This window comes from Terrapene carolina, unplaced genomic scaffold (assembly GCF_002925995.2).
Source record: "Terrapene carolina triunguis isolate 2854851 unplaced genomic scaffold, T_m_triunguis-2.0 Scaffold211, whole genome shotgun sequence".
In the NCBI taxonomy this organism is placed as follows: Eukaryota; Metazoa; Chordata; order Testudines; family Emydidae; genus Terrapene; species Terrapene triunguis.
Window position 1 is genome coordinate 765,264 of NW_020664562.1, and position 27,910 is coordinate 793,173.

General features: G+C 47.0%; 1 protein-coding gene across 3 annotated transcripts in view; it reads left to right on the forward strand.

Moving 5' to 3' along the window:
• Positions 1–27,910, forward strand: part of CACNA1E (calcium voltage-gated channel subunit alpha1 E) — a 211,045-nt gene that overhangs the window by 164,552 nt on the left and 18,583 nt on the right. For all 3 annotated transcript variants that reach the window (XM_026656079.1, XM_026656080.1, XM_026656081.1), the window contains 12 exons: positions 3,579–3,675; positions 5,446–5,606; positions 6,775–6,912; positions 8,360–8,561; positions 10,728–10,892; positions 11,937–12,047; positions 13,937–14,020; positions 14,157–14,282; positions 15,000–15,065; positions 17,265–17,356; positions 18,008–18,173; positions 20,138–20,265. In XM_026656079.1, the coding sequence (XP_026511864.1) occupies positions 3,579–3,675; positions 5,446–5,606; positions 6,775–6,912; positions 8,360–8,561; positions 10,728–10,892; positions 11,937–12,047; positions 13,937–14,020; positions 14,157–14,282; positions 15,000–15,065; positions 17,265–17,356; positions 18,008–18,173; positions 20,138–20,265 (1,536 nt within the window). The remainder of the gene's footprint in view (positions 1–3,578; positions 3,676–5,445; positions 5,607–6,774; positions 6,913–8,359; positions 8,562–10,727; positions 10,893–11,936; positions 12,048–13,936; positions 14,021–14,156; positions 14,283–14,999; positions 15,066–17,264; positions 17,357–18,007; positions 18,174–20,137; positions 20,266–27,910) is intronic.

Below are 27,910 nucleotides of genomic sequence, written 5' to 3' on the forward strand. Positions count from 1 at the left end.
TGTGTGTGTGTGTGTGTGTGTGTGTGTGTGTGTGTGTGTGTGTGTGTTGGAAATAAACACACAGTGGAGATCGATGAAGAGTACCATGTCCATGGTACAATGGGAAGCCATGGTTATATGCCCTGTCCTTTTTTCATAAAGCAATAGCAGATTCTACCCCAATCAGAGGGATCAATTGGCTGAGCTTTCCAAACCTTGCATTCTGCTGTTTGGACTATTCCATGTTCAAGTGGTAGAAGGCGGAGTGAATTATCATCTTCAGCTGGGTGGCATAGAGGAGCACAGCTCCAAGATCAGGTCCTGTATGTTTAATTTTGGACCCCAAAATGAAAAGAAACCTGAAGATCTCCAAAAAATATTTGAGTTCCTTTTCTTTGGAAAAAGTGATTGATAACATTATTCCCAGGGGCCACTTTAATAGCTAGTCAAAATGCTTGTGAGCCAGCCTGTGACTTTCCTAGAAGTATTCTCTGGGGACCATGTGATAATAGAGTGTCTTGTGGAAGAGACCCCCGTGTTCTCACTAGGATAACCAGATGTCCCATTTTATAGGGACAGTCCTGATTTTTTGAGCTTTTTCTTACATAGGCACCTATTATCCCCCACCCTCTGTCCCGATTTTTCACACTTGCTGTCTGGTCACCCTAGTTCTCACTGAAGACATAGCACTGTTCAGTCATGGGTGTTCGTGTTAGAGTAGTGTGACACACAGGGGTGGCTCTAGCTTTTTTGCCGCCCCAAGCACGGCAGGCAGGCTGCCTTTGGCGGCCTGCCTGCGGGAGGTCCCCGGTCCTGCGACTTCGGTGTACCCACCACCGAATTGCTGCCGAATCCGCGGGACCGGCGGACCTCCCGCAGGCATGCCACCGAAGGCAGCCTGACTGCCGCCCTTGCAGGGACTGGCAGGGCGCCCCCCGCGGCTTGCTGCCCCAGGCACGCGCTTGGAGCGCTGGTGCCTGGAGCCGCCGCTGGTGACACATAATGGTTTTAGTTCCATTGGCCCTTTTAAAGGGTCGCTGTGTGTATGTGCACCCCTTGTGTTTTAGACACACGAGACAACTCTGCATGAAATTACTGAGTCTTGCCAATGACCAGGTTAAAACTCTACATACTTTTCACCAGGCACCATAAATCCCTCTCCCTCTCTGGCAGCCCCTTTCCTTGGTCTCAGCAGGGACAGAGGGAGAAGATCCCTGACATCCCTTAACTCTCCCACACCTCAGGCGAGGATCACAAGCCCCCAGACCTGGGCTTTCCACCTACACTTTGCCATCTCCTGTGTAAATCTTGTGGCTAGCTAGCTCCCTCTTCTCCCACTGACTTTTCAGGGATGGCTGTATGACCTGTCCCCCTCCCTATTCTGCTTCAGAGAGAGGAACAAGTCAAACACTTTTCCTTTCCCACTCCTTGCAAATCCTTAGCAGGTAAATTCAGGAAATAGGTGCTTTGCCCTGTCCTCTTCCATCCTGCAGCAATAGGAATGAGAAATGATCCTCCGGTCCCCCTTATGCTGCTTCACACTGCCCTTTACCTTGGTCTGGGGCTGAGACCCCCAGGGTGCACTCGGCTATTGGCGTTTCAGTCCCAGAATCAAGCAAAGGGCGGTGCACAGCAATAGGGTCTGAGGACCATTTTCTGGTCCCACTGTGAGATGCCTGTCTTACTGAGCATTTGGCAAGAGCTGGCTTGTCTTGCCATTGCTCCACCTCCCTGAAGAAGAAGAGTTAGGGGCAGGATCTGACTGCTGCCCCTGAAAAGCTCCTGAGTGCCACCAAGGTTTCCCCACTCCTCCCCCCAGCAGATACCAAAAGATCAGGAGGAAGCCTGTTTGGAGATGGTGACCCAGGACCTGCCAAGCCAAAAGAAACCTGAGACAAGGCAAAATCTTCCTGGTTTCGCATTTTGGGCATAACCCTAAACTCCCCAAGCTTTGTTGAAACCCCTCGTGAACTCTTGGTTTCATTAGAAAAAGCTCACACAGTCCTAGTGTCACATGTCAGCCACTGACAGCTAGATGTTCCCTCCCAATCCCTTTCACAGCATATTCCTTGTGAGAACATCTCACCGGGGGGCCCTCATGCTGCTGGGCTGAGAAAATGGGCTGCAATTTGCCTTCCAAATAAAAAATAGTCTGTCTCCCAAAGGCTTTTAAAAAAATAGGAGGTGAAAATTGCACAGGCAGCGCCACAGGCCAGGAGAGTCTGATAAATGCTTCTGTGAGAGGTCTCGATGTGTTGAAAAATCTCCTACAGAGTAACAGTGCCAAAGCATGAAGTGGGTTAATTCCAATGTTTGTGCAATCGCGTTAAATGTGGTGTTTGTGGGGTTGTACTGTTGTTAAGGAGTTTTAATTAGTGTTTTTCTTTGCATCTGTTTATGGTTAGGTCTGTTATTGTGCTTTCTATTGTATTAACCCTTACAAAAGGAGCCGTGCAATTAGAAGTACCCTTTGTCGTAAGTCTCCTTCTAGAGGTTTTCAAGTACAGCAGATGGATGCAAAATGTACTGAAAGCCTTGTCTATTTTACTAATACAAAATAAGATTCTGATTGTTCTCAGATCAGAATATTGGTAGCTACCCACCTAGGTTTTTGGGTTTGGATTTTTTTTTAAATCACAGTTTAAATCAGGGTTTTAACAACATTTCCCTTGACAAAAATCTGTTTTTTTCCTTATAACCATAGTATAAAGTTATACTATAGATTACCCGTCAGACTGATTAGGGAAAGCATTCCTCAGCCCAGCAAGCCACAGCTAATAGCAGGCTAGTTAATGGTGAGTGAGCCCAGGTTTTTCAGCCACGAAACAACTGAGGACATGGCCTAAGCTTATCTAGAATAGAGAGGGCAGATACTAGAGATGAGTGCAATGGAAAAATTTGTGCTAGATACCAGTAGATAGAGCACTTTGCCAACAAAGGAAATTTGCATTCTTCTATTTTGTACATTATTGTTGTTATAGCGATGTAATTTGCTTACAGCAGAAGCAATTGTTTAAAAATTGCAATATTGGTGGCATTTTGTTCTTCGCGTTTGTAAATTGCACAGAGCGGAAAAAGCGTTTACATTAGGAAAACAAACTCAGACATGCCAGGCAGCATGAGTTTATGACATTGCAGGAATGCTGCGTGGCGTGGCGCCTTTGAAACAGATGGCCCAGCACAGCGAGAGTGTCGGATCACCCACTTTAACCTTGTTACCTCACTCTTTCTCACAATAACGAGATCTGCTACTGCAGTTGATCCTCGTTGAAGGGGGAATGCACTAAAGCTGATGTTGAGCTTAGTCCTCTGCTTTCCGTCCTCTGATCCAGAGAGTCCTAATTTTTCATTTGCAAACGTTTTCAGTATGTGTTTTGAACACCCATTGCTTCTGGAGGCAGGTACAGCCCCCTGGACGCTAATGGATTGACACCGGCTTTCACCTAGGCTGCCTGTGGCCCTAGATTTCTCATATGTGCATGTTTTGGGAAGTAGTGAATGCTGTTGAAAATCTCCAATGAGTTCCTCCCAAACTCAGGAAGTTTATTGCCTCTCTTTGTTTTGTTTTTGGATGTGTGTGCCTCCTTCCAACTCTGTAGGACCAACAAAGGCCGGGATATCAAAACCATTAAGTCTCTGCGTGTGCTCCGGGTCTTGAGGCCTCTGAAGACCATTAAACGATTGCCCAAACTCAAGGTAATGCTTAAAATTCTCTGTCCTCGGTTCCGTTTCTCCCCAGGTTCAGACAGAATCCTGGTGAGGTAACAATCAGAGAATCCCCCAACGTAGAAGAGAGATCCTTCCTCGTTCCTCTCTCATTGAATTTGAATTCCAGCCTACGGAATTAGGACCAATTCCCTGGTTAGGAAGAGATAGAGTAGTGCTTGCGCTTTATATCAATTACTTTTCGTTCCCAAACCTCAAAGAAATCAACAAACCTTACAGACTGGTTTACAGGTCTCCTACAAACTCAGTCTTCAGTCATGGCACCTTACTAATAATAGACGGCTTAAATTTCATATATGGATACTCAGTCATGTAAAGTAGGTGTGGATTCTTAAATGCCCATTTGATGTGGGACTGGGGAACCCTGTTTCGGCACCCACAACATACAGGAATCATTTAACCTGCCACTGCAATGAAAAATAGCCTCAACACGAGCCCCCAGATCCTGGGTGCTGATTCCGATAGGCTGATCGAACTCCCAGACCTGGATCCCTCCACCAACAAACTTCGGGAAAGCTCAGCTCTTGATCTAAGTGTCTGTCTTTAGATCCCACCAAGGCTGCCTGAGCTCCTTTTGCACTGAGAACTGATCCTTTTTCAGCATTGCAGGTAGTTCTGATGCTTCCACAAGGCTGGCTGAAGTATCTATCATACCCGCTGCAGTTCTGACTTAATTAGGCTGGCGGAGTCCAGAATAGAGTCCAGAATACTGCAATGGAGCCTGCATGAAGTGTAGACAAAATAAAACAAAATACTCCATTGCAAGAGTAAACTCACAGGGCCTGATTTTTAAAATCAGCCTTCAACTGCTGCAAATGATAGCGCAGAGGTCTAACTATCTCATTTGCCAGTATAGGTAGGAAGGTAGATGTCCAAAGGATTCATTCGTTTTTGCAATTATTACTACTGTTATCATTTGTATTACCGTAGTGTCTGGTACAGTCATGGACTAGGACCCTGTTGTGCTAGGTGCTGCACAAACAGAACAAAAAGACAATCCCAACTGCACTGGCATTTTCACACCCTGGGTTGATCAGAGAACACATAAATGGAAACTTGAGTTTTAAAAAAACCCAGGCTTATAGTATACTAAAAGCAGCTGAATGCTTTTAAATTAATGACTCATTTAAAAAGTGCACTCCGTTGAGAGTAAGCCTTCTAGAGGTTATTTTTGAAAAGCATATTTTATAAAACAGCAGCGTTCTTTTATCTGAAATCCCTGGTAAGAATGATCGCGCTGAAAGAATAATCATCTAGTGCAAGTAAGGTTATGGATCTCATATCTGTCTGGGGCACCTATCTACAGTTCTTTATTCCTCAGGCCTACCTGCCATACAGGACAGTGTCTTTCGATTGTAATTAGAGATATCCAGTCTGTCTTGTTGTTGGAGGTGAGGCTAAATAAATAAGTGTTCACTAACTGTTCTTAAGTAGTGCTAATTGTACTATGGTGTCTTGTATCCTGCCCTGAGACATGGTTGTGAAGAACCTTTATATGGTATAAATATCCTTTGTGCCTGTTGGGGCAATGCTTTCCCATAAGTGATTTTGGGATGTTCTGGTCATTTATAAAATAGCTTATTCTGCCTGGGACAGTGTCTGCTTCTGGCACCCTTTTCCTACCAGGAATGAGACACATCTCCTCAGATGTCCTTTTTAGGTAGCTTTGGTCCCACCCTCTGACAAAATACATAGGTTCTGCATGGTGAATCATGTCCTTGGGTTTGCCTTCTCCTGCAGGCTGTCTTTGACTGTGTAGTGACTTCCCTGAAGAATGTCTTCAACATACTTATCGTCTACAAGCTCTTCATGTTCATCTTCGCAGTCATTGCTGTCCAGCTCTTCAAGGGCAAATTTTTCTACTGTACGGACAGCTCTAAGGACACAGAGAAGGATTGCATGTAGGTACACCGTGCAGCATGCATGATCCAGTCTGCTTCCCTGGCAAAGGCATCCACTCCTGCCCGGGGTGTGGAGAGAAGTAGATACATGAAGGACCAGTAGTGAAAACTCTGGTCTTTCACCCCCTCAGATGCTGGTTAATATCCAGTTTGGGTTGTGAAGTCCTTGGTCATGGGTTGGAGCCACTCCTCATTTCCTAGGGAATCAAAGCCACAAAGCATTGTTTAAAGGACTAGTACAGATGTCTGGACTCCGTGAGGAATGAACTCCTTTCTCATCCTTTAAGTGAAATTTTGCTGTGTTTCAGAGCATTGTCCTTGCCATTCTGGGGAGAAGTCCACTGTGGGATCAGTACGGGAAGGCCTGTCTTTAAATGAACAGTGAGCTTCCCGTCTCACTTAAAGACAGACTGGTCTCCTCAAGCCAAAGCTGTGCTTCCTTTGCTCCAAGAGCATCTCCTGCACTATCACTGCTGCTTTCTAGCACATTTTTCAATTAAAAATTCTATGGGGAAAAAACTGATTCTGAATTGCTGCCCTGTTCAAAATGTTCACATTAACTCCTGTGATGGGCTAAGAATCTGGAGGTGCTGCTGCCTGAAGAATTACATGAGCTCTGAACTCTCCTTCTGACACATTCTCTGTTACAAGCTCAGCCTACCAGCTCTCCTTTTTTCCTTCTCTCTTTCATTTGTCTCTCAATCGTTCCCTGACTCTTTCTCCCCACTCTTCTCCCAGTCTGTTTTCTTCTTTCCTTCTCTTTTTGATTGCTTTTTCTCTCCCCTTCTCTCTGTCTCCTTCAACCTGTTCATCTTGTTTCTCCCCACCTCCAATTTCCTTAATTTTCTCTCCCCATCAAGACTTCTCCATCCTTACAAGGGGAGAAAAGTGTCCCTGCTGCCCTGCAAAGTTAAATCCTCTTCAGTCCTGGCAGTATAAAGAGGTCCTGATGTTAGGGATAGCTCAGTGATTTGAGCATTGGCCTGCATAAACCCAGGGTTGTGAGTTCAATCCTTGAGGGGGCCATTTATGGATCGGGGCAAAAAAAAAAGTCTGGGGCAAAAATCTGTCTGGGGATTGGTCCTGCTTTGAGCAGGGGGTTGGACTAGATGACCTCCTGAGGTCCCTTCCAACCCTGATATTCTATGATTCTCTCCTAACCTTACAGAGGCAACTACGTGGACCATGAGAAAAACAAGATGGAGTTGAAGTGTCGTGAATGGAAGCGCCATGAATTTCACTATGACAACATCATTTGGGCTTTGCTTACTCTCTTCACTGTCTCCACTGGAGAGGGGTGGCCACAGTGAGTATTGTGCTTGGTCCTGTCTGCTTCCAGGTGTCTGTGGGCACAGGATTCACGAAGAAACCTCACGTTCCCCTTTTGAACAGCTGTTTAAATGATAGGGCTAGTAACTGGGTTTCTCCAGGTGGGAAAGGGGTAGAAGGCACTGAGAGAAGAGTTGTGGGGAAGGAGATAGGTCAAGAAATTATATCAGTATGTGAGAACTCTCACCAGTTAATGGGTATAGGAGCCTGGTGGAACCAACTCCCTTCTTGGGAGGTGAATGCTGGGACAGTCCACTGCCCTGAGTGGGCCTGAGGGGAATTTGAGGCCAGTCCATCTCCCAGCATAAGTCAGAGGGGAAGTCTGTGGGCTAGTCCACTCACCATGTTGGCAGAACTCGGACAATCCCCTACCATGTGTTGAACAAGGGGGTGTTCTGGGATACCCCTTTTTATGAGGGACGTATGTTTAACTCTGGCAAAGCCCACCGTCCAGGGTAGACAATGGGAAGAGCTCTGGGACTCTTGTAATGTAGGAGAGGGGAATATCTTGTCATGAAACAGGTAGCCAGAATTGTCAGAGTATGTCCATGACTGAGCAGGTTAGGTAGAAGGTTTGCTTTATCACCATAACCAGTATGCACAGTGGGGACAGATGGAGGTGAATATTAAAGGTGGTACCATTTGGTACATGATGTTCTCCTAGTCAAGTACAATGTGGAGAGTGTGACAGACCCAGACCAGTGGGGTACAGGAGTCTGGTAGAGGGCAAATATACTGGTCACTGGATGAGTAGTTTTCTGTTCCTTGAGTGACCAGAGCAGGGGCTGTACTAGAGTAATCAGGAACCTGCTAGAACCAGTTAAGGCAGGCAGGCTAATTAGGATACCTGGAGCCAATTAAGAAGAAGCTTCTAGTATCAATTAAGGCAGGCTAATCAGGGCACCTGGGTTTTAAAAAGGAGCTCACTTCAGTTTGTGGGGCGAGTGTGAGGAGCTGGGAGCAAGAGGCGCAAGGAGCTGAGAGTGAGAGGGTGTGCTGCTGGAGGACCGAGGAGCACCAGCATTATCAGACACCAGGAGGAAGGTGCTGTGGTGAGAATAAGGAAGGTGTTTGGAGGAGGCCATGGGGAAGTAGCCCAGGGAGTTGTAGCTGTCATGCAGCTGTTACAGGAGGCACTATAGACAGCTGCAGTTCACAGGGCCCTGGGCTGGAACCCAGAGTAGAGGGCGGGTCCGGGTTCCCCCCAAACCTCCCAATTGACCTGGACTGTGGGTTCTTCCAGAGGGGAAGGCCTCTGGGCTCTTCCCCAACCCACATGGTGAATCTCTGAGGAAGAAAATCCGCCAATAAGCGCAGGACCCACCAAGGTAGAGGAGGAACTTTGTCACAAGAGGCATCCAGAATGGACCAGCCATTGGCATCTATGTGACCCTTTGTGCCTTTCTTTTTCCCTGTATATCCAGGGTGCTGCAGCATTCAGTGGATGTAACTGAGGAGGACCGGGGGCCCAGCCGCAGTAACCGCATGGAGATGTCCATTTTTTACGTGGTATATTTTGTGGTCTTCCCTTTCTTCTTTGTCAACATCTTTGTGGCTCTCATCATCATCACTTTCCAGGAGCAAGGAGACAAAATGATGGAGGAGTGCAGTCTGGAGAAGAACGAGGTAACACATAAAAACAGGAGAGCAGAGGGCAGGATGATTTTGTTTTGCATGTATTGTGGCAACAGACAGCTTCAGGTATAGACCATGGAGTGGTGGAGCTGAGGGCTAAGGCATATGATGTGAAAGCTTGGCTGGAATCCAGTAAAGTTCTCTTCAGCCTAGACTCCAGCTTATGCGACATCTGCCTTCCCTTTGCATTTGCTTCTGGAACGTAGGATGTTTTAATCACACCTGAGTCATTCTCACTGATTACATTTTTGTCCTGACCATCCATCCAGCAATAGTTCACCAGGCTTCCCAGCTATTTGAAAAGGAGGCTATTGTTATAAAGAAAACCCATCTGTGGCAGCTGTGAATCACCCCTATTGGCATTCAAACAGAAGAGCTAGGGAGCCATGTTCCCTCCCCCACCTGCTTCCTTGCCAGAGAGGCTTTGCCCTAGACTGGAAGAGGAAAATGATTTTCCTCATCTGCATTTTATCCGGCATTATTGGTCCATCTAGCCCAGTATCCTGTCTTCCGACAATGGCCAACGCCAGGTGCTTCAAAGGGAATAAACAGAACAGGGCAACTATCAAGTGATCCATCACCTGTCATCCAGTCCTGCCATCTGGCAGTCAGAGGCTTAGGGACACCCAGAGCATGGGGTTGAATCCCTGACCATCTTGGCTAATAGCCATTGATGGACCTATCTTCCATGAACTTACCTAGTTCTTTTTTGAACTCTGTTATACTTTTGGCCTTCACAGCATCCCTGGGCAAAGAATTCCACAGATTGACTGCCATTGTGTGAAGAAATACTTCCTTTTGTTTATTTTAAACCAGCTGCCTGGTTGGGTGACCTCCTGGTTCTTGTGTTATATGGAGGGGTAAATAACACTTCCCTATTCACTTTCTCCACACCAGTCATGATTTTATAGACCTCTTTCGTATCTCCCCTAGTCGTCTCTTTTCCAAGTTAAACAGTCCAGTCTTTTTAATCTCTCCTCACATGAAAGCTGTTCCATCCCACTAATCATTTTTGTTGCCCTTCTCTGTACCTTTTCCAATTCTAATATATATTTTTTGAAATGAGGCAACCAGAACTGTACGCAGTATTCAAGGTGTGGGCGTACATGTAACTGCCTGGATTTCCTGTGCTGTTACTGCCCAAATGCTCCCAAATAGTGGGTGATTTTCAGATGGTAACTTGAGGCCATTTCCTGTCCATGTGGCAATAACCATATCCTGGCCTAAAGAAATGCCAAGGTGGAAGGACACACGTGTTCATTATTCCAGGGTATGGCTATTACTGAGTTCACAGGAAGAACCCTAGTCTGATTCGCCTAGAACATCTAGTGAAGAAACAATTTTGAGACATAATTCAGTTAAGTTTGATTTTTTTATGTTCTGTCAGCTGGATAAAATAAGTAATTGGGGCCGCCAGGTTTGGTGTGATCATGTGGTTTGTAGCGAGCATGTGGAGGGCAGTATAGGACACGGGGATCTGTATAGGAGACAGTTTCTGAAAACAACTGTCGCATAACAGCTCAGTAACTGTACAAAGTCCCTGTGCTCTGATTGTCTAAGTTTATTCCATTTGAGTCTAAACCACAGTAGTAACGTCATTAACTCATGCCGTTATTTTATGCTGAATGTGAATGGAGTGAAATTGATTACAATGCAGTCATGGGAAAATCCTGCATTGTTTCACTACATCACAGGGTATACATTTTGCTGCAGATTATAGTGACCTTCTGCTTCTTGGGACAGATCCGTTCCCCACGTTCAGCTTGATTAGCTCAGCTGGGTGCTGGGGAACTCATCATCCCCGAAGATCTCCGAAGGCAGAAGAGTTTTTGTAGGGCTGCGTCTCCAGCATAATGACTGGAGTAGCCTCCATGGCCCCAGGCAACCCACCTAACTCGAGGGGAGGAAGGACCTGAGGATCCTGATAGCGGCAGATATTCTGCCCAATCTCTCCTCAGCCCATCTATCTGGCTGTCAACACACTTCTGCATAATGACGTACAGGGAACCCTCGGGGACTTGGGATTCGCACAGCTCAGGAGGACAATATTCACTCTCTTCCATTCACCTGTAGCAGAGAACCAGTAACAGGGCATCATGGGTAGTGGGAGGAAAGACGAGAAGCGAGTGCAAGCTAACAGACCTTGTTTTGTTTCAGAGGGCATGCATTGACTTTGCCATTAGTGCCAAACCTCTTACCCGCTACATGCCTCAAAACCGACACACCTTCCAGTACCGCGTCTGGCACTTTGTGGTTTCCCCATCCTTTGAGTACACCATCATGGCCATGATAGCACTGAATACCGTGGTGCTGATGATGAAGGTGAGCTGACCAGGTGTACCAGAGGCCCAGGATGGCATGCCTCTGTGTAGGGAATTGGAGAGGAGGTGAAATAGACAGGGGGGGATTTAGAAACTATGTTATTTGTTTTAAGAAGATACTGGGGTCTTGGCACCCAGGTCGCATCTCATATCATGTCTCTTGGCATAGATGACTAGGAAAGCTGATGGGGTCACAGCCTCAGCTCTTACACCGGTGTCTTCATTATTCAAGCAAATATTTCCAGTTTGCACTCAATCCATCGAGCACAGTGCTTGCTGTGAAACCTGAAAGGCAATTAATCCCGATGGCACACAAGGCCAGATTTTCAAAGGGACCTCACCCCAGCCTCTGAAACTGCACCTGCATTTTTCACACCCACGTTAGGAATCTGACTAAATGATTTGCTTGCCCAAATGCAATTCTTCCACCTAAGGATAATTTTTTTTGTCTTTCTTGTGCAGACACTTGCATGTTCTACATTGAGGTGCCAACTTCCATCTCCTCAAATCTTGAGGAAGATGACTAATACTCTCCTGTTTTAATATGGACCATCTCTGTTGTTGCTTTCCCCATAGCCTGTAGGAAATTCTTTCAAGAGCACAAACACATACTTGAAAGTTCAGTACACCCTTACATTGTGAACAGTGTAGGTAACAAACAGTGATGCTGCAACAACAATTGCCTTCAACAGGAGGACCTCATGAATTAGTGGGACACTGGCAATTGTAATGTAATCTGGGCTGATTCTGTGATCAACACCTAGGAGTGGTTGCCACCTGGATGACCCTTCTTCCCCTCAGCTCCATCCTCTTTCCTTAACCTCAGCAGAAACAAAGCAGAAGGGCAGAATGAATATTACTGGATATGTAGCGGGCTTAAAAAAAGTGTGGGGAGCTTGTCACTAGCCAGTCAATAGTAAAACACATGGGATAAATCTCAGGAGCTTGGGCAAAGTCTAATCCCATCATGGAACTAAAGATTCCTTGTAAGATCCAATTTTGGTAGCTGACTGTAGATGGTTCTGACTCTCTCTCTTTCTGGCAGTACTATTCCGCGCCCTACACATATGAGCTGGCTCTTAAGTACTTGAACATCGCATTTACCATGGTGTTCTCATTGGAATGCGTCCTGAAGATCATAGCTTTTGGCTTCCTGGTAAGTGATTGGTACTAGTGCTTCATACCAGCTTTGGGTACTCAGTTCAACTGGCAGTGGTAGTGGACTTTGGCTTCCTAGTGTGTAGCTAAAACTCTGTTCTTTTGGCATTAGTAATGGGATTTAGCTTCCTGGTATGTAACTGGTATTGAGTTCTGGCATCTTCTTGAGTGCTGTACTTATTCTGGGTGTTGGAGTCTTGCTTTGGATTCTTGTTAAACACCATGACACTGGATGTCTACCAGCTTTCTTGGTCAGTCCAGAGCTTTCCAGATTCCCGGCCCAACATCTGGAGCTTTCCAGATTCCTGAGTTAATATCTTAGAGTGAAATCTCTGGGGTTTTCATTTAATCTGAGCAACTGAGAGTCACCCCCACTGCTGAACCCAAATGGTGATGTTATTTTTAATGGACTTTTATATTTTCTGTGAATTTACTGCTGGTGACAGCTTTCAGATTGTCACCACTCCCCACCTGGGCAATTCAGTGTCTAGACCTGTTCAGCCTTTGGCCTTTCTGCTGAGGCTGCTAACCAGGGTGCCATTTTATTACCAGTTGTGTTGGTGACTGATATTATGTTGATGCCTGTGCACTAGGAACTGGATTGAGTCTACTAATTCCTTTCAACCAGGCCATGAAATACCCATTCATTGATAACTGTTGATCCCAGATTGGAACTGGTGATATAGTGGTGAAAGGCTTCATATTTAATTAGCATTCCCTTGAGTCTCAGCCATTCACTACTAATTATCTCATTATTCAGACCAAGGAATGTGTTGTTTGTGAACATAACACTTTTTCTTGTCTTCAGCTACTCTTAGGAAAAGCTGATTCTGTTTTTTCTTTATTTCTTTTTCCTTTTGTTTCTCACCTGTCCTGCTGGATGACATCTGGTTGCTCTCCACTATGGCGGTCCAGCATATGTCACACTTACATTAAACTATTTCTGTTAGATTGCAAGATGCACGGGGCAGTGACTTTTTTGTTGCAAGCTTATGAGGGGCCATGTACACCTATTGCACTTGATAAATAATAATTAATAGTGAATAACCAACCTCCGAGACATGGAGACAGAATATTGAGCCAGTCAATGGACAGTTCTGTGAGTGCAAAGAGCCCTCCTCTATCCCAGCAGCATGTGTGCTTGGGGTGCACAGCTCACCAGCAACCCTTTTCTGAATCATGGATCTATCTATCTAGGAGGCAGCATGGTCTAGTGTTTAGAGCAAAGGACTGGGAATCAAAAGACCTGGATTCTGATCCTGGCTGCATGTCTGACTTCCTGGGCTCTCAATCTCTCTCTGTCTCGCTTTCTCTATCTATCAGATGGGAACAACGATACTTATACACCCCTTTAAAACACTTTGATTTCCTCAAATGGAAGGTGCTATGTAAAGGCAAAGTGTTATTGGTAGGCCAGTTCCTGAAGTTCTTATTCAGGCAAAATTTCCATTGACTTCAGAAGCTGTAGATAGCCATTTAGGCACCTGATTGTATTAAATATTCAGTTGCATAGATATTCTGCTGCATAGTTTAAATAGACAGCTGTGTCTCTGGGCTCATCCACTTGTGATTGTGCCTTCAGGCAGGATTGCAGTAGTTTCTCTGTTCTTATAGTCCCCTTTTGACAATGCAAGAAAATTCTGTGCCTTCTTTTAGCAGTTTGGCCTATTCAACGTAAGAGTTACCTTATAGAAAATCTGCCTCACCATATATATGTTCTGGGCAACAACCCCCTGAGACACAAGACAGTATTCCAGAGGTTGGTTGCATAGAAGGAGGACAATATCTGTGGTGGTGGTGATGTGTGAAGACTTGGCATGTGTTTCAGCGTTGCCTGAATCTGAGATCATTGTGCTCCCCATCCACATATTTTTGATCTCTTTGCAGAATTATTTCCGGGACACCTGGAACATCTTTGACTTCATCACCGTGATTGGCAGCATCACAGAAATCATCTTGACAGACACCAAGGTGAATATTCTGACCTTGGACAGTCGTACCAGTGATTAAAGGCGGGAGGGAGGTGCCTTGCTCCTTTCCTCTCCTTGGGGGTGGAGGATAGACGTGGTGATTTTTGCCTTCTTCTTATTGTTTGATCTTCTTGCAGCTGGTGAACACCAGCAGCTTCAACATGAGCTTCCTGAAGCTGTTCCGGGCTGCTCGCCTCATCAAACTGCTCCGCCAGGGCTACACCATCCGTATCCTGCTGTGGACCTTTGTGCAGTCCTTCAAGGTAAAGGACACATTAGTCTCCCCTGTGGGGGGCAGGTGTGGTGGTGGAACATTTACTCAACTTGTGTCATTCTTAGAATCATAGAATTGTAAGACTGAGAGGGACCTTGAGAGGCCATCTACTCCAATCCCCTGCACTCTTGGCAGGGCTAAAGTATTAGTCTTATGATATTTATGAACTGTTGGGGTTCAGGAAGAATGAGAAAATTTTGGATCAGCATCCAAATTGTGGAGAGTTTATATGAACCAACCCTCTGAACTTTTTAAAATTAACCCACCTCTAATTCTAAATGCAGAAGGGAGAAGCAGTAAAAGCTTCCTTGCAAAAAATGGAGGGGAGGGGACTGCACCATTCAAGAGGGTCCTTGGAGGTCTTTTTGGATGTGCTCATTTGCATATCAGTACCCAGCATGGTTTGCCAGCTGTTTGACAGCGGCACTGTCTGGTGTTGTGCTTTTGCATTGGCTAAATTCTTTGTCTGTATTTTGTAAATCACAATTATGTGGCATTTTAATTTCTAGTCCCTGTATTTGTTTTGGAATTCAACAGTCAAGAAGATGTTGCACCATTCCAGCAAGGAGTGTGATTCTGACTGGTTCTTTGCAACTAATTGCAATAGGCCATAGGGGGCTTAGCACAGTTCACAAGCTATTGCATTTTACTAATATTCTGAAGCCTCTACCTTGCTAAACCAGACTATTGTGTATTTCCCTTTCAGGCCCTCCCATATGTCTGTCTCTTGATCGCTATGCTTTTCTTCATATATGCAATCATTGGGATGCAGGTAAGCAAAAGCGTCCAGGTGTGCGTATGCTCCTACAAGGCTGCTTCTCTCTGGGGGAGACAGTGAAGAGTGGTCCACTCTGTCACCCACTTTAGCATTATCCAGTCTAGCATCTGCTTACTGTGTTGGAGTCTGTTGACCAGGACAGGTGCTGAAGAGGTTTGAAGGCTTGCGCAGTAGGAGCTGCAGTGTTTAATACACCCACAGGTTGCAGTGTGTGTCCCCCAGAATCCTCTGGCAATGTACATATCCAGACTGCCTTCTCCAGGATTATGTCACCATGACTCCTGTGATGTAGTACACATGGATGGAACCCTTCCTGTGGATTACATCATCAGAGATCTCTCATGTTATGCTCAGGTGGGCAATCCATGTGGACAGCTCAGTTTACCTCTTTCTTTTCAAGCAGAACTTTATAGTGCCTAAAACCTTAGGAATGACTCAAGTCCCACTAATGTCTGGCCCCAACCTGCAGAATCCAGTTCACAACTAACGTCCTGCCTGAGAGGGTCCTTGTGAGAGCCCTTGTTGATTTGGTTCCTCTCGCTAATCTCTGTTGCCCAACATCCTTGTATTGGTTTGGGAAGGCCTCGTGTTGCAGAAACCGGGGCTAGGGCCTGATCCTGCAGTTGAAGTCAGTGGGAATTGAGGGTACTCAGCGCTTTGCAGAACCAGGCTTTTAGGCCCCAGTCCAGCAAAGCGCGTAAGCACAGGAGTAGCCCCACTGTAGTCAAGGAGGTCGCTCGTGCATTTAAAGTTAAGCAGATGATTACGTGGTTTGCAGGATTGATCTTGTGGTTTGAAGACTGTCCAAGACCCACACTCAATCTCTGGGAAGGCAGCTTTGGCTATTAATACTCAGGGCTTCGTTCTACGGTGATCGAGGCATTGTGACAACTAAAACTGCCTAATGGTCACAGCTGGGAAGTGCTTTGGGTGGGGGTGGGGGGTTGTTGCTAGGGCTGTCATTGCCACCTGCTCTGGATAGAGAATCTGGTTTTCTTTGTTTAAGTGGAAATGTATTTGTTTAGTGGGCTTTCCCCCAAAAATTTGACTGACTATGCTCTATTGATCTATTTTTGGCCACTTTCCCCTGCCTCTCCACCCCCCATCCAGGCTTTCTCAGCCCCTCACAATTGCCATCAGATTTAATCCCCCTTGTGGTGCGATAGTATTTGATTTGTTTTAACACCTTTGTGAACAAATTCCCCAAGCAGTGGTGAGTGGGCGGTGTTTGAGCAAAATAGCTGGAGGCAGAAAATATTCTACAATTACACATTCTGAAAACCTTTGTGGAAAAAATAGTCAGCGGTTAGTGTATTTTTAGGTATGCTGAAAGTAGAATAGATATGTAATGATACTAACACAATACTTTTCCTCTCCAAAGTACTTTCCAAACACAAACTTATTCAGCCCTACAACACCTCAGGGTTGTAGGTCACTACTATTTTCCCCATTGTACAGATGGGAAACTGAGGCACAAGTTAAGTGTCACTGTCAGAGTCAAATTTAGAATTTAGGACTTCCTGGCTCCAGTTCTGTGTTCAGACCATGCCTCTTTCTCAAGAGGCATGTACTCAAAACACACTGAAACACACACAAGATGCACCGAAAATCGTATCTAGATGTCTTAGATACTTACACGGCTCCAATTGCCATAATATCTGAGCACTTCACAATCTTTCATGTATTGATGTGTACCAGAAATGTCTGCACATATATTCAATAAGTCGGATTCTCCCGTCATTTATTACCGATGTGTTGGCTTAGTGGAGTTGCACCAACGTGCTTTGAGAGAGGGGAGAATTTAACCCAAGGCGTTACTACCCTTTTACAAAGGGAACCTCTTGATAGCATAGCGTGAAAAGCATTTGACGGCTTTCCTGATCTGCTTTTCTGAAGGAGGCAGCTGCTGGCCAGATGGATTCCTCACCATCCCCGCATATGTGTGTCTGTCTGTGTTAGTGCAGTCCCTCCCTTAGTGGCAGTCAGCAGAACTGCTCTCTGACCTGAAGGGTGCACTCCAGCAGAAGGAGCAGCCTTTGTGATGTGTAATCCTCACTGAGATCAGACCAGCTGTCTGCTCCACGGGCAGGTGGGAGGGAACATAACCGATTCCAGTCCCTGGCTGCACAGGTCGGTGCACTTCCTGGCTTGGCAGTTCTTGTGTGTTGAGTTTTCTTTCCTTTTTGCCCTTAGGTTTTTGGGAATATCAAATTAGATGAAGAAAGCCACATTAACCGTCACAACAACTTCCGCAGCTTCCTGGCCTCCCTTATGCTCCTTTTTAGGTACACGTGCATTTTGAATCATAACTAAACATCTCGGTTTTCCCCATTTCGTCCCTACCTAAGTCAAAATGCTGAAGGCCTGCCTGGCTGCATGAGTGTCTGCCACAGCAGATCAGCTGGGGTGCCCCAGCTAGAAAAGCGGGTGGGGATCACAAGTCACTCTAGCTCCACACACACAACAGTGGCTTTTCAACTTTACACTTGGAGCTGTTAGTCTCCCTGTTCTATGTGGGCTGCTGACATTCAGGCGTTGGATTTCTGACTTGTGGAACTTGCTGCTGCAGGATAGAAATGAAACAGCTGTGTCTGAACAGCATCTGCAGTCATGCCATCTAGGTCGGAATTCAAGGGTCCTTTCTCCTTTTGCTTTAGGGCATAAGATGATCACTAGCTGGAGTCAGGAAGCCACCTTGCCTCCCACTGTGATACAGTGCTGTACACTTTAGTTTATTATGGGGGCTTTATGCCATCTTCAGAAGCCGCTGGCATTGGTTATTGGTAGAGACCATAAGTTCTGAGGTAGCAGATTTTATTTCCAAAGGGGGAGGTGGCGCGAATTTCCAAGCATCCCGCTCATATGTAGTAAAGTTGTGGAGCAGTGAGGGGCTCTGCTTTGAGCAGCTGTTAATGGTGGGTGTGTTTTGGATGCAGGAGTGCCACGGGTGAGGCGTGGCAGGAGATCATGCTGTCATGCCTGCAAGGCAAAGGCTGTGAGCCAGACACCACAGCAACGTCCGGACAGCACGAGAACGAGCACTGTGGCACGGATCTGGCTTACGTGTACTTTGTCTCCTTCATCTTCTTTTGCTCCTTCCTGGTGAGTTCACCTCCTTCCACCCCATTGATCTCTCAGTTCTCAGGAGGACTGAGCACTGACTGCTCCCAACCCAGGGACATCCCCACCCCATTCTACACTACCCTACCCTCCACTACTCCACGATGGGTGGGATTCACTCTGCAAAGAGACTCGGAGAGATCTCGCCTTCTGTTCTCTGCTCCAGGTTCCGTTACCCTGGCGTGACCCCGATTGCTAAAGAAGCTAGCACTCTTACACCAGGGACAGCAAGAAATGTTCAAGAAGGGTTTTATCACTGTAAGAGCCATGCCTAGCTGGTTTCAGGGACAGTGGTAAGGAGGGGTTGTTCTGACCCAGAGGCCTGTCCCTTTCATCATAAATGCAACTCAGCAGGATTTTGCCCTGCACCTAATTTAGGATTTCAAATGATCTGCCATGTGACTGTCAGTATGGAGAGCAGGCCCACCTGCTCTCTGGGTCAAGGTGATGTACGTGGTCTATATCTGCCTCCTATCCCTATTTTTTCATTTAACAGAGAAGTTGTGGTTGCAAAAGATAATGTATGCTCTCTGAGGCAGGAAACTGTGGGGAGTTACAGTTGTCCCCCCACCAGTGTGCGCATGCACACACACACATTTGAGCCTACTCATGGAGGGGGGAAGTGATCTCAATTGTTTTGTAAAAAGGGGGTGCAGTCAGGAGGGTGCGTGGGAAAGGCACCATTCGGGCTTGCACTGAATCAGTTGACACTCAGCCTGTGGCTCTTGGCATCCCTACATGTAGCTGATCAGAGCGGGTGGTATCAGTCCATGCATCCAATCAGAGCTCCACTTACACTGTCTGGTCTCAGTTCGCAGTTGCTTACTGGTAATCCATTCAATGGTAAAGTAGCTCTCCAGGTCCTCAAGGCTGGGAAGCACTATGCCTCCAGGGAGACATGAGCTACACTGGAAAAAGGCCATAGTGGTGCCAGAGAAGAATATCCAGATGGAGAGTATATAGCCATAATAACTATAGCACCAGTTACAGTAATGCTGGTAAATTTCCCTGTACAGTAAAGCCCCAAAGCCAGAAATGCGATGGAGAACCCCAGTTACAGTCGGCTGTCTAACTCTGCCCATCCTTCATAAGGAAGGCAAAGGTGTGGTATAGAGAAACTGCGGGTGAGAGGGACAGACAGAGAGACAAGAGGGGACATGGTATGTAAGGGAGTGGAAATAATAAAGAGTAGAGCCCTGGGCATGAAACGCGATGCTCCAAATGTAATGGTGAAGTATCCTGGTGGCAAAAGGTCATTGCCCCCACTGTGAACCCCTCAGCTAAAGAACGCTGTGGGGTTTGGAAGGCACTTCAGAAGGCATTGGCTAGATCTCCTCACTTCTGTGCTCCTTGATCCCTGGCTCAGCCAAGTCACTGTTGTGAGGAGAGCCCAGATGCTGCTCAGATTCTCACTGGTTAGCTAGACACAGCCCAGGGGAGTAATGCTGATGTACTAACCCTTTCTGCCTGCTTGCCTCTTGCCCAGTGTGGTGTGGTTCCTTATTCATGCTCTCGGCTGCCTGAAGGTTAAATGCTGGTGTTTAGTGGGACGTTCAGATAAGCACAATCCACAGCTCCCAAGCGTAATGGGCGCAGGTCGACATGTAACGTGTCAGGGAGGAGTCCTCTGCCTGGTGCTACTGACACACCAAAGAGAGGCTATTTCCATTGTAATACACTGTGCACCTAGTCGGATGCTGTGTTTGAAAATATTAGTATTGATCTGTGTGACAATTAAGCGTCTGATTCTGTAGCTGCTCCATGCATGCACTTCAATAGGAGTTCTGTGCATGGGGGAGCTGCCACAAAACTACCATGCTATTTATTTATAGATTCCTTTTTCTTCTGTCTTCTTCCATATATTACTCTCCCATCTTCCCTCCCTCTTTTATGCTCTGTCTCTATCTCTCCATCCCTTTCTCTGTGTCTCTTTCCTTTTCACTTAGATGCTCAATCTGTTTGTGGCTGTCATCATGGACAATTTTGAATACCTGACTCGGGATTCCTCCATCCTGGGGCCTCATCACTTAGATGAGTTTGTCCGGATCTGGGCGGAGTATGACAGAGCTGCGTGGTATGTAGCCAACTTCCTCCTCCTTTCCCTGGCCTCTCAAAGCCCCTTTTTTGGGGAACCCATTTGGCTGTAATACCTGGGACAATCAGGGAAGGGAAGGGAATCAGAGCTGCTGGAACACGCAGCTGTGAGAGGAAAATACTGGCTGGCTCCCTGGAGGTCCAATGGCACAGAGCCACCGTCCTGTTTGTGGGCTGCCTTATAGCCCCTGGGCATCCTGCTCCTTTGATAACTAGCAATGGGCTGAAGTCCAAAGGTTTTGGCTGCTTCTTTTCGGAGAAGCATGATAAGTACAGTGTTTATCCAAACCTTTGGATGTTCCTACGGCATCCCTCTCTGTAGCTCCTCTGGCAGTCCCCAGCTACCTCCGCACACTGCCACCTTCCACCTGTTGGCTCTGGATCTTCCTCTTTTCCTATTTTCCTCCTGCCAATCAGATTCCCACACCCTCAAGACAATCTGCAAGCAACTGTCCATCCTCCAGCCCCCAAATACTTTGTGCACCGGAGCGTGCAAAATCGCCATTTGAATCAGTGTGTGAGCCCAGCAGAGAGGCTGCGGAGGTAGCTGGACTCCTGCTAATTTAGCTGCTCAGGACCTTTCAAACATTGAGAAAGGGTTGGGATGCTTTGGATGGGGATGAGCCTGAGGACAGGGCTAGATTTAATACGGCCAATGCACTTCCCCCCTCCTTGCTGAGACGAGAGAAGGCTTTTGAATCCTCTAATGATTCCTCAGGCAGCCTCTCCAGGATCCCTCTGAAAAGAGACTTGCCACTTGGGAGAGCAAGTTAGTCTAGCGCTGCCACACTGGAGAAGAAGCATTGCGTCAGGGTGGTCTCTCACATGGCCATTGGGGTGGAGCCAAAAGTGCTTTAGGGTGACTGCTCCAGACACAACCCCCAGCAGTGCTCCAGGAAGGCTGCTTTCAGCCTACATGCCTGAGATCACTGGGAGTGTTCCTGGGGCAGCTTACTGAGGTCTAACCCTCAGCAGCACTGGGAGTGCATCAGAGCTGCTGGTCACATCATCAACCCTTCTCGGCATTAGGAATACTGTGAGTGCCCTCTCTGGGTGCAGATCCTCATTGGCACCGCGAGTGCCACAAGGCTCCATCTCCTGTCGGTGTTGGGTCAGCACTTTGGGCAGCCTCTTTGAAACCACGTACACTCGGTGCTGCATCAGCTTCAGGCACGAGATAATGTCAGCTCCGGAACTCTGCTCCAATTGGAAGCTCACCATTTGGAATCAATCCACCTTCACATTTTTGCAACCTGATTTATTGCTTACTGAGAGCTAACCCAGGCAGTGATTGTTCCTAACGTTATCTGTCCTTAGCATGATCCACTTCAGAACCTTTTCCAGACTGACTCAAGTTAGCCATCTCCCCAGGACTGCTTCTCAGCGGCAGCATCCCAGGCTGTGAAAGCATCACCAAGGCTGGAATAGGCAGGGCTGTCCTCTTATCAGATGCCCATGCATCGTACAGTTCTGAGACTTCAGTGTGTGATGCTGTAGAGCAGAGAAGCTGTGGTCATGTAGACCTGGGAGGTCCAAGCAATGCAAAGCAGGCTCATTCTCTCCTCACAAGGTTGGGAAGGGCGACATCTTGATACCAGCACTTTCTAGTGCCCTTTGACTGGGAACTGGGTGCTACGATGGGTTCTTCAGTCCAGTCACAGAAAGAACCTGCTGTCAGGCCCTGTGGATGGCATTTTCCAGATGTGGTGCAGTGCCTGCTCTCACTCAGGTCTCACAAAGCAAGAGAGCCCAGGCTGTTTTGTCATGGAGTCTAGCCGGTTATTATGGGAAACACCAGGAGGAAACAAGCTGCTCTAGGCTAATTTTAAAATTGATGGCAGCTCTAATCTCCGTCGCTGAGTGGGGAAGGATTACCAGATGTGAGCGGGTCCTGTCACCTGAATAGGGCTGCGAGTCTAAGTGTTGAGAAGGGGATAGATCGATAAATACTGTAAATGAATGTCATCAGAGGCCCCCAGCTACACTAAATAAAGAGACCCATAGGGATGCCATGTGCTCTGTCCAGTTGCCTGCACTCTGTTATGAATGGTTTTGCATAGACAAGTTGGGTTATCCCTGGCCAGTGATGGAAAAGTACCTAGGGTATGGGAGGAAAGTGAGGCAGGACCAGAGGAAATAACAGACAAAGCAACTTCACTCCGTGGCTTTCCTAATAGTGGCCAGGGAGGCTGCAGTGGTCTCTGCCACTGAGCAGCTGTGTGGCTTTGGGCAAGTTACTTTAACTCTCCATGCCTCAGTTTCCCTATCTGTAAAATGGAGTTAAAACATACTCATCTACTGATTTCATAGAATAGAGGATTGATTAACTGATTTCTATAATGAACTGACCATGTGGGGGCAAATTCTCTGCTGGTATAATTGGGTGCAACTCCATAAAAGTGCAAAGATTCCTAGAACCCTAAACAAGTAGTTGTGTACTGATGTACAATCATGTCCTTGGATTTCAGATCACTCTGACCAGTCGTAGGCTTTCGATATGGCATTTTTGGGACTTGGGGTATCTGAGCTAGTGCACATTTAGGGCAAGCCTTTCCACGGGGAATCCCCAGTTTGGGTGAGAATGAGGGTGCTAACCCCTTTGGAATGGAGAAGGTGGTAGCTATGCTTATATGGTGGTGACTTTTCACAGCCTTCTCCAGTCTGGGTCTGTTGGAGCCAGAAGGAGAGAGACATGGACCTGAACTGGGTCTCTCACCCCTGGTTAAGCTCTTGTTTCCTCTTCTCCATTATCTCAGTGTCCTATTAACCCACGTGTGCTTCCTTTACAGCGGCAGGATCCCGTATAAGGATATGTACAAATTAGTACGGGTGATTTCGCCTCCTCTGGGCCTGGGAAAGAACTGCCCCTACAGGGTGGCGTGCAAGGTTTGCCTCCCAGTCCCCAGCCATAACCTGGCAACGGGACGCACCATTAACCCCTCCTTCACCCTCCTCTGCTCCACCACCACTGCGTCTCACAAGGGAACCCTCACGTTGCTTTCCTTCGAGTTTAAAGAGGTCCAACCCCCCCCAGAACCAGCAGCTGTTACCTTCGGGAAGGGGGGAGGGGTATCTGTCTCAGAGTCCCATTGATGTGGAATTAGACAAATTTATTCCCTTGCCTTCCTCCCTAAAGCAGAGAACCCTGGAGTTCCCAAAACACTTGTGCAGTGTGTGAATGTTGCCTGTGGCACAGAGAAGGCACCTTTAATTCCAAGAATCACAGAGTTATCCCAATGGGAACTCTTTCCTATGATGAGTGGAGACCAAATATTGTTTACAGATAGGGGATGAGGATGAGAAGGAATAAAAGCCAGAGGTGCGGGCATGTCACCGGAAAGAGGGAGCGCAAACTAGAAAGGAGAACGAGGCAGGGGGCCGAGGCAAAGACCCTGTTGATCAATCACTGGAATCCTGTTCAGAGGTTTGGTCGCTGTGGTAGCTCACAGGACACTGCAGTCTTTTACCATGGTGCACAGTGGCTATGAAGAGCTGTTACATAATGGTGACAAATGGGGACCACGGCTCTTGGTTTGCCATGATGCAAAAAGAGGACAACTCAATGGAGCAGGTGACCCATTGGGACTCCAGCAGCTGGACTCAATGGCTTCTGGTTTATTCTGATCTCCCCCCCAGTCCAAGACATCTGGGCTGTGCCTCTCTTCCAGCAGCAATTCAGACTTGACCATGAGGCTCTTGGCCACGCTCTGCCACTGTTTGTGCTAAATTCTCTGCCTCTGGCAAGGCAAACAAAGCATCCACTCGGCACCCCAGCCAGATCCTTTGCCGTCCCATCTTTTCAAGCTCGTTTTGGGGCAGCAGTGAGCAAAATCGTCCTCCCATCTGCCTCTTCCTCAGGGGGCCCAAATTTCTGCATCGGAACAGGACAACCCTCTGAGCTCCTTCTCCACATTTGTTCTCTCCCAGCTTGGCAGAACAGGTCAGGTGGAACAAGCAGAAAAAACAGAGATGCTCCTTTTGGGAGGAGACTCTCTTGGGAGTTGCAAAAGTGGTGCTCTGTGCCGCCATCGTTCCCAGTCTACAGTCCCTCACTCCACCAGGGAAGGGGGTTCAGAGTTTGGATGACATAGTGTAGCCTCTGCATCCACCCCCACCTCCCCATCATCAGCTCAGGATACCTTCACGAGAGTGTGAGTCAATCATCTTCAGCGCCTGGAATTCAACAAACTGGATGTTCCTCAATGACCTTGGGGATGCCACAAAAGTCCCCTCAACCCCTGTGGTCCAGTCCAAAAGGGAAAATCCCCAGTGGCTTCACCCCTATGCTCAAGTGGATAATGGACTTGCATGGTGAAGAGGCTGCTGTGTTTTCCAACTTTCCTTCTCAAGCGGGGGATCTCGGCTTTTTCAGGGTAAATGTATCCCAGCATTTCCTCATCAGTTACAGAAGCCCGTCCCACCCCACCAGGGGCTGAGCCCCAACGAAGAAAATAGACTTATCTCTGATGTGGTTGAGAATCCTCCCTCCAAAAGGCAAAAGAGAAGCAAAATGGCTAGAAAACACAAGAGAGGCCAGAAAGCATCCCAGATCCTCCTCTTCCTTCACCAGCTCCTTCGCCACACCATGGGAACTCTTGGCTTCCCAACATAGCCCTGTGCCAGAGAAGCAGAGAGGTTCTTTCCCTGGGCATGTTTGAAACCATGGGGAGTAGGCTAAAGCCAAGAGCAAATCTCTCCTGTCCAGAATTACAAGAAAAGTTGGCATGTCCCTTCATCCCTCCTTTGCAGAAGTCATTTGGAAAGAGTGGGAGATTCCTGACAAAAGGCTTCGTTGGTTAGTCCTGAAATTCCACAGGGGCTGAGAAGCCAAAGACTCTATCTTCATCTTCCTTTCAGCCAATGCACCAGTGGCCTTCCTGGCAAAGGGCATGGTAATTTTTGCTGAAGGTTCTTTCTTCCCATAATACCCTGCAGACAAGAAGATAGAAGACATGATCAGAAGGGACTTCTGAGCTTCTTCAGCTGCCCTAAGAGTCTCACTGACAACCACCCGCTTCACAAAAGCCACAGTGTCCTGGTGCAACAACCTAAAAGGCATCAACCTCCTTAGATCTACAACAAATGGAATTCACTGCTAAAGAAGTTACATTCATAGCAGGTGGATTCATGGGCATTACACTTTTCAAGCCTGAGAGTCTAGCTGACAGGTAGATACGGAAGAGAGTTGCAGTATGAATACTTTGGAGCCCCAGACTCTCCCCCTATCCATCCCATCTTCAGTCCTTCTCCAACTTCAAGAGATGCTGAGAAGCATCGATCCATCCTGAAGGAGATCTTTCACGTCCCAGAGCTAGGGACAGAACAGCCTGTCTCTCAGCATGAAAACTGTTTGGAACTCTCCCCTCAATTCTGCATAGTCAAATAAAGATCTGGGGGAGTGTGGGCTATCTTAGAGCTCTAGAGCTGGACCGGTCAATGAAGGTGGTGAAATTCAGGATGGAGACACTAGCTTCCACTACCTCCACGGTGTCAAGGAACCCAGCATCTTCCATCCATCTTCACCTGCAACTCCTGGGTCTTCTGGGCTTATACATAGAAATCACTTGATGGGCTAGAGTGCCCATGAGAGAGCTTCAGGGATTCCTATTACAGGTCTGGAACCAGTGCTTAATTTGCAATGAAAGAGGGGCTGGGGCTCAAGCCATTAAGTGCAGGGACACAAGCAATTTTGGGCTGTAGCCCACGAAAGCTTATGCTCTAATAAATTTGTTAGTCTCTAAGGTGCCACAAGTACTCCTGTTCTTTAAGCAATTTTTTGACTTTCATAACTGGCACAGCAAGTCCAGAGGTGCTGGGGCTATGAACTGCCAAGCTGAGAGGTGCTGGGTCTCAGCCCCAGCAAGCCCCAGCACAAATTAAGTACTTCCTAGAACCATTCCCAACAAGAGATGCAAAGGAAAGGAGAGGTGCCACCCACAATTGGTGAAAACAGGAGGCACACATGATGGTACCATTCTCCCTCCACAATCCACATCTAAAAATTCTGACCACAAACACCAGCCTTTCAGGTTGAGGAGCACACTTGGGACCCACGGGGCACAAGGAACGTATTTAGGATCAAAGAGAAAAAAGTGATCAGGCTCTTGATGACTCAAGAAGAGGTGAAGAAGGAGCACACTCTGATTCATTTAGATGGGACAATGGCTATCCCATGCATAAATCCACAAGAAGGAAGGTCTAAATTCTAAAGGGATGGAGATAGGCTCCTGGGCAGACGTTGCTTGGCCTCCATCAGGACAATGCACAAAAATGGGACACTGAATACAAAAGCTGTCTGGCTAGGCCATCAGCAGACAGACACATCAAAGTGGTCACTGAAACGAGAAGTATTCTAGCTGAGATCCAACAAGCTAGGTTCCCCCGGAGGTACCTATTCACATTTAGTCAGAACATGAAAGCAAAGCTCTTCATCAGCAACATAGACCAGAAATTGCTGGGAACGGAATCTCTGACTCACTGATTAGCCAAATCTGCTTCTCTGTGCCACCCACTTCCCTTCTACTACTACTAGAAAGAGAGATTAAAAGATTATTTTTAAAAAGGTGGAAGTGATGGTCATTCTTGCCACAAATTGTCCAAGATGGTCGCCATGGTTCAGCCCTAGTGGCGCAGTCACAGAAGCCTCCAGTTCACCTTCCCAACAGACTGGATCTTTTATTCTGGAATCCACTCCTGCGTCACAGCCCAGACTATCTGAGCCTGACACTTTGGCTGTTGAATAGTAATTCCTAACCAAGATGGGCAGTGCAAGGCCGTGTATAATCTCCTAGTCCCCTGCAGGCTTTCTGCCCTTTCCGTTTATGCAAAGCATACAAACAGGATTCTCTTAGTGGTGCTAAAATGGGAAACAAGGTATGCCTGTCCTGGATTTCTTACAGGTCAGCCAAGATTGAGCCTAAGACCCTCCACCATCACATTTTGCATCTCATTCATAAACAGTGCTATAAAAGCAGAAACGTCCAATTACTGATGGACTGCCAGATGATCAACGTCCCTTCCATCCAAACCAGCATTTAGGCCTGTCTGAGATCTGCCCTCAGTGCTACAAGCCAATTATCCACCCCATTTGGGTTGATGGCCCCGGTTTCCCTGTTCTTCCTGCCATAAAGACAAGTTTTCAGGTCACGATCGTGTTGATAAGAAGCCTGTGAAATTTTTGCTGTGAGAAGACACAAAGCTTACAGCGTATTCTGTGAGGATAACATAGCTCTCATACATCAGTCATTTATTACCAAGGTAAACTCTTCCTTCCACACCTCACAAGAAATCATTTTCCCTTCATTTTGCTGAAAAGCTCCGCACTTCTGGGAAGGAGCAGGGTGCATGCTAGCTGTGAAAACAACTGCTAAAATTTACCCAGATGGAACCAACCCATTCAGGAAACACCATCTTCATTTGTTTACTTTTGCCCTAAATGCCTGGTCTTGAACACATCAAAATCCTCCAGAGCCAGCTGGATCGAGTGCTGCATTTCTGAAGTATCTACAGACGCTCATATGCCAATTCCAGGATGGGACAAAGCTCACTCATTACATTCCTTGATGGCGTCCTGGATAGAAAGGTCATCAGCTGCTACAGAGATAATCTGCAAAGCTGCCCCCAGG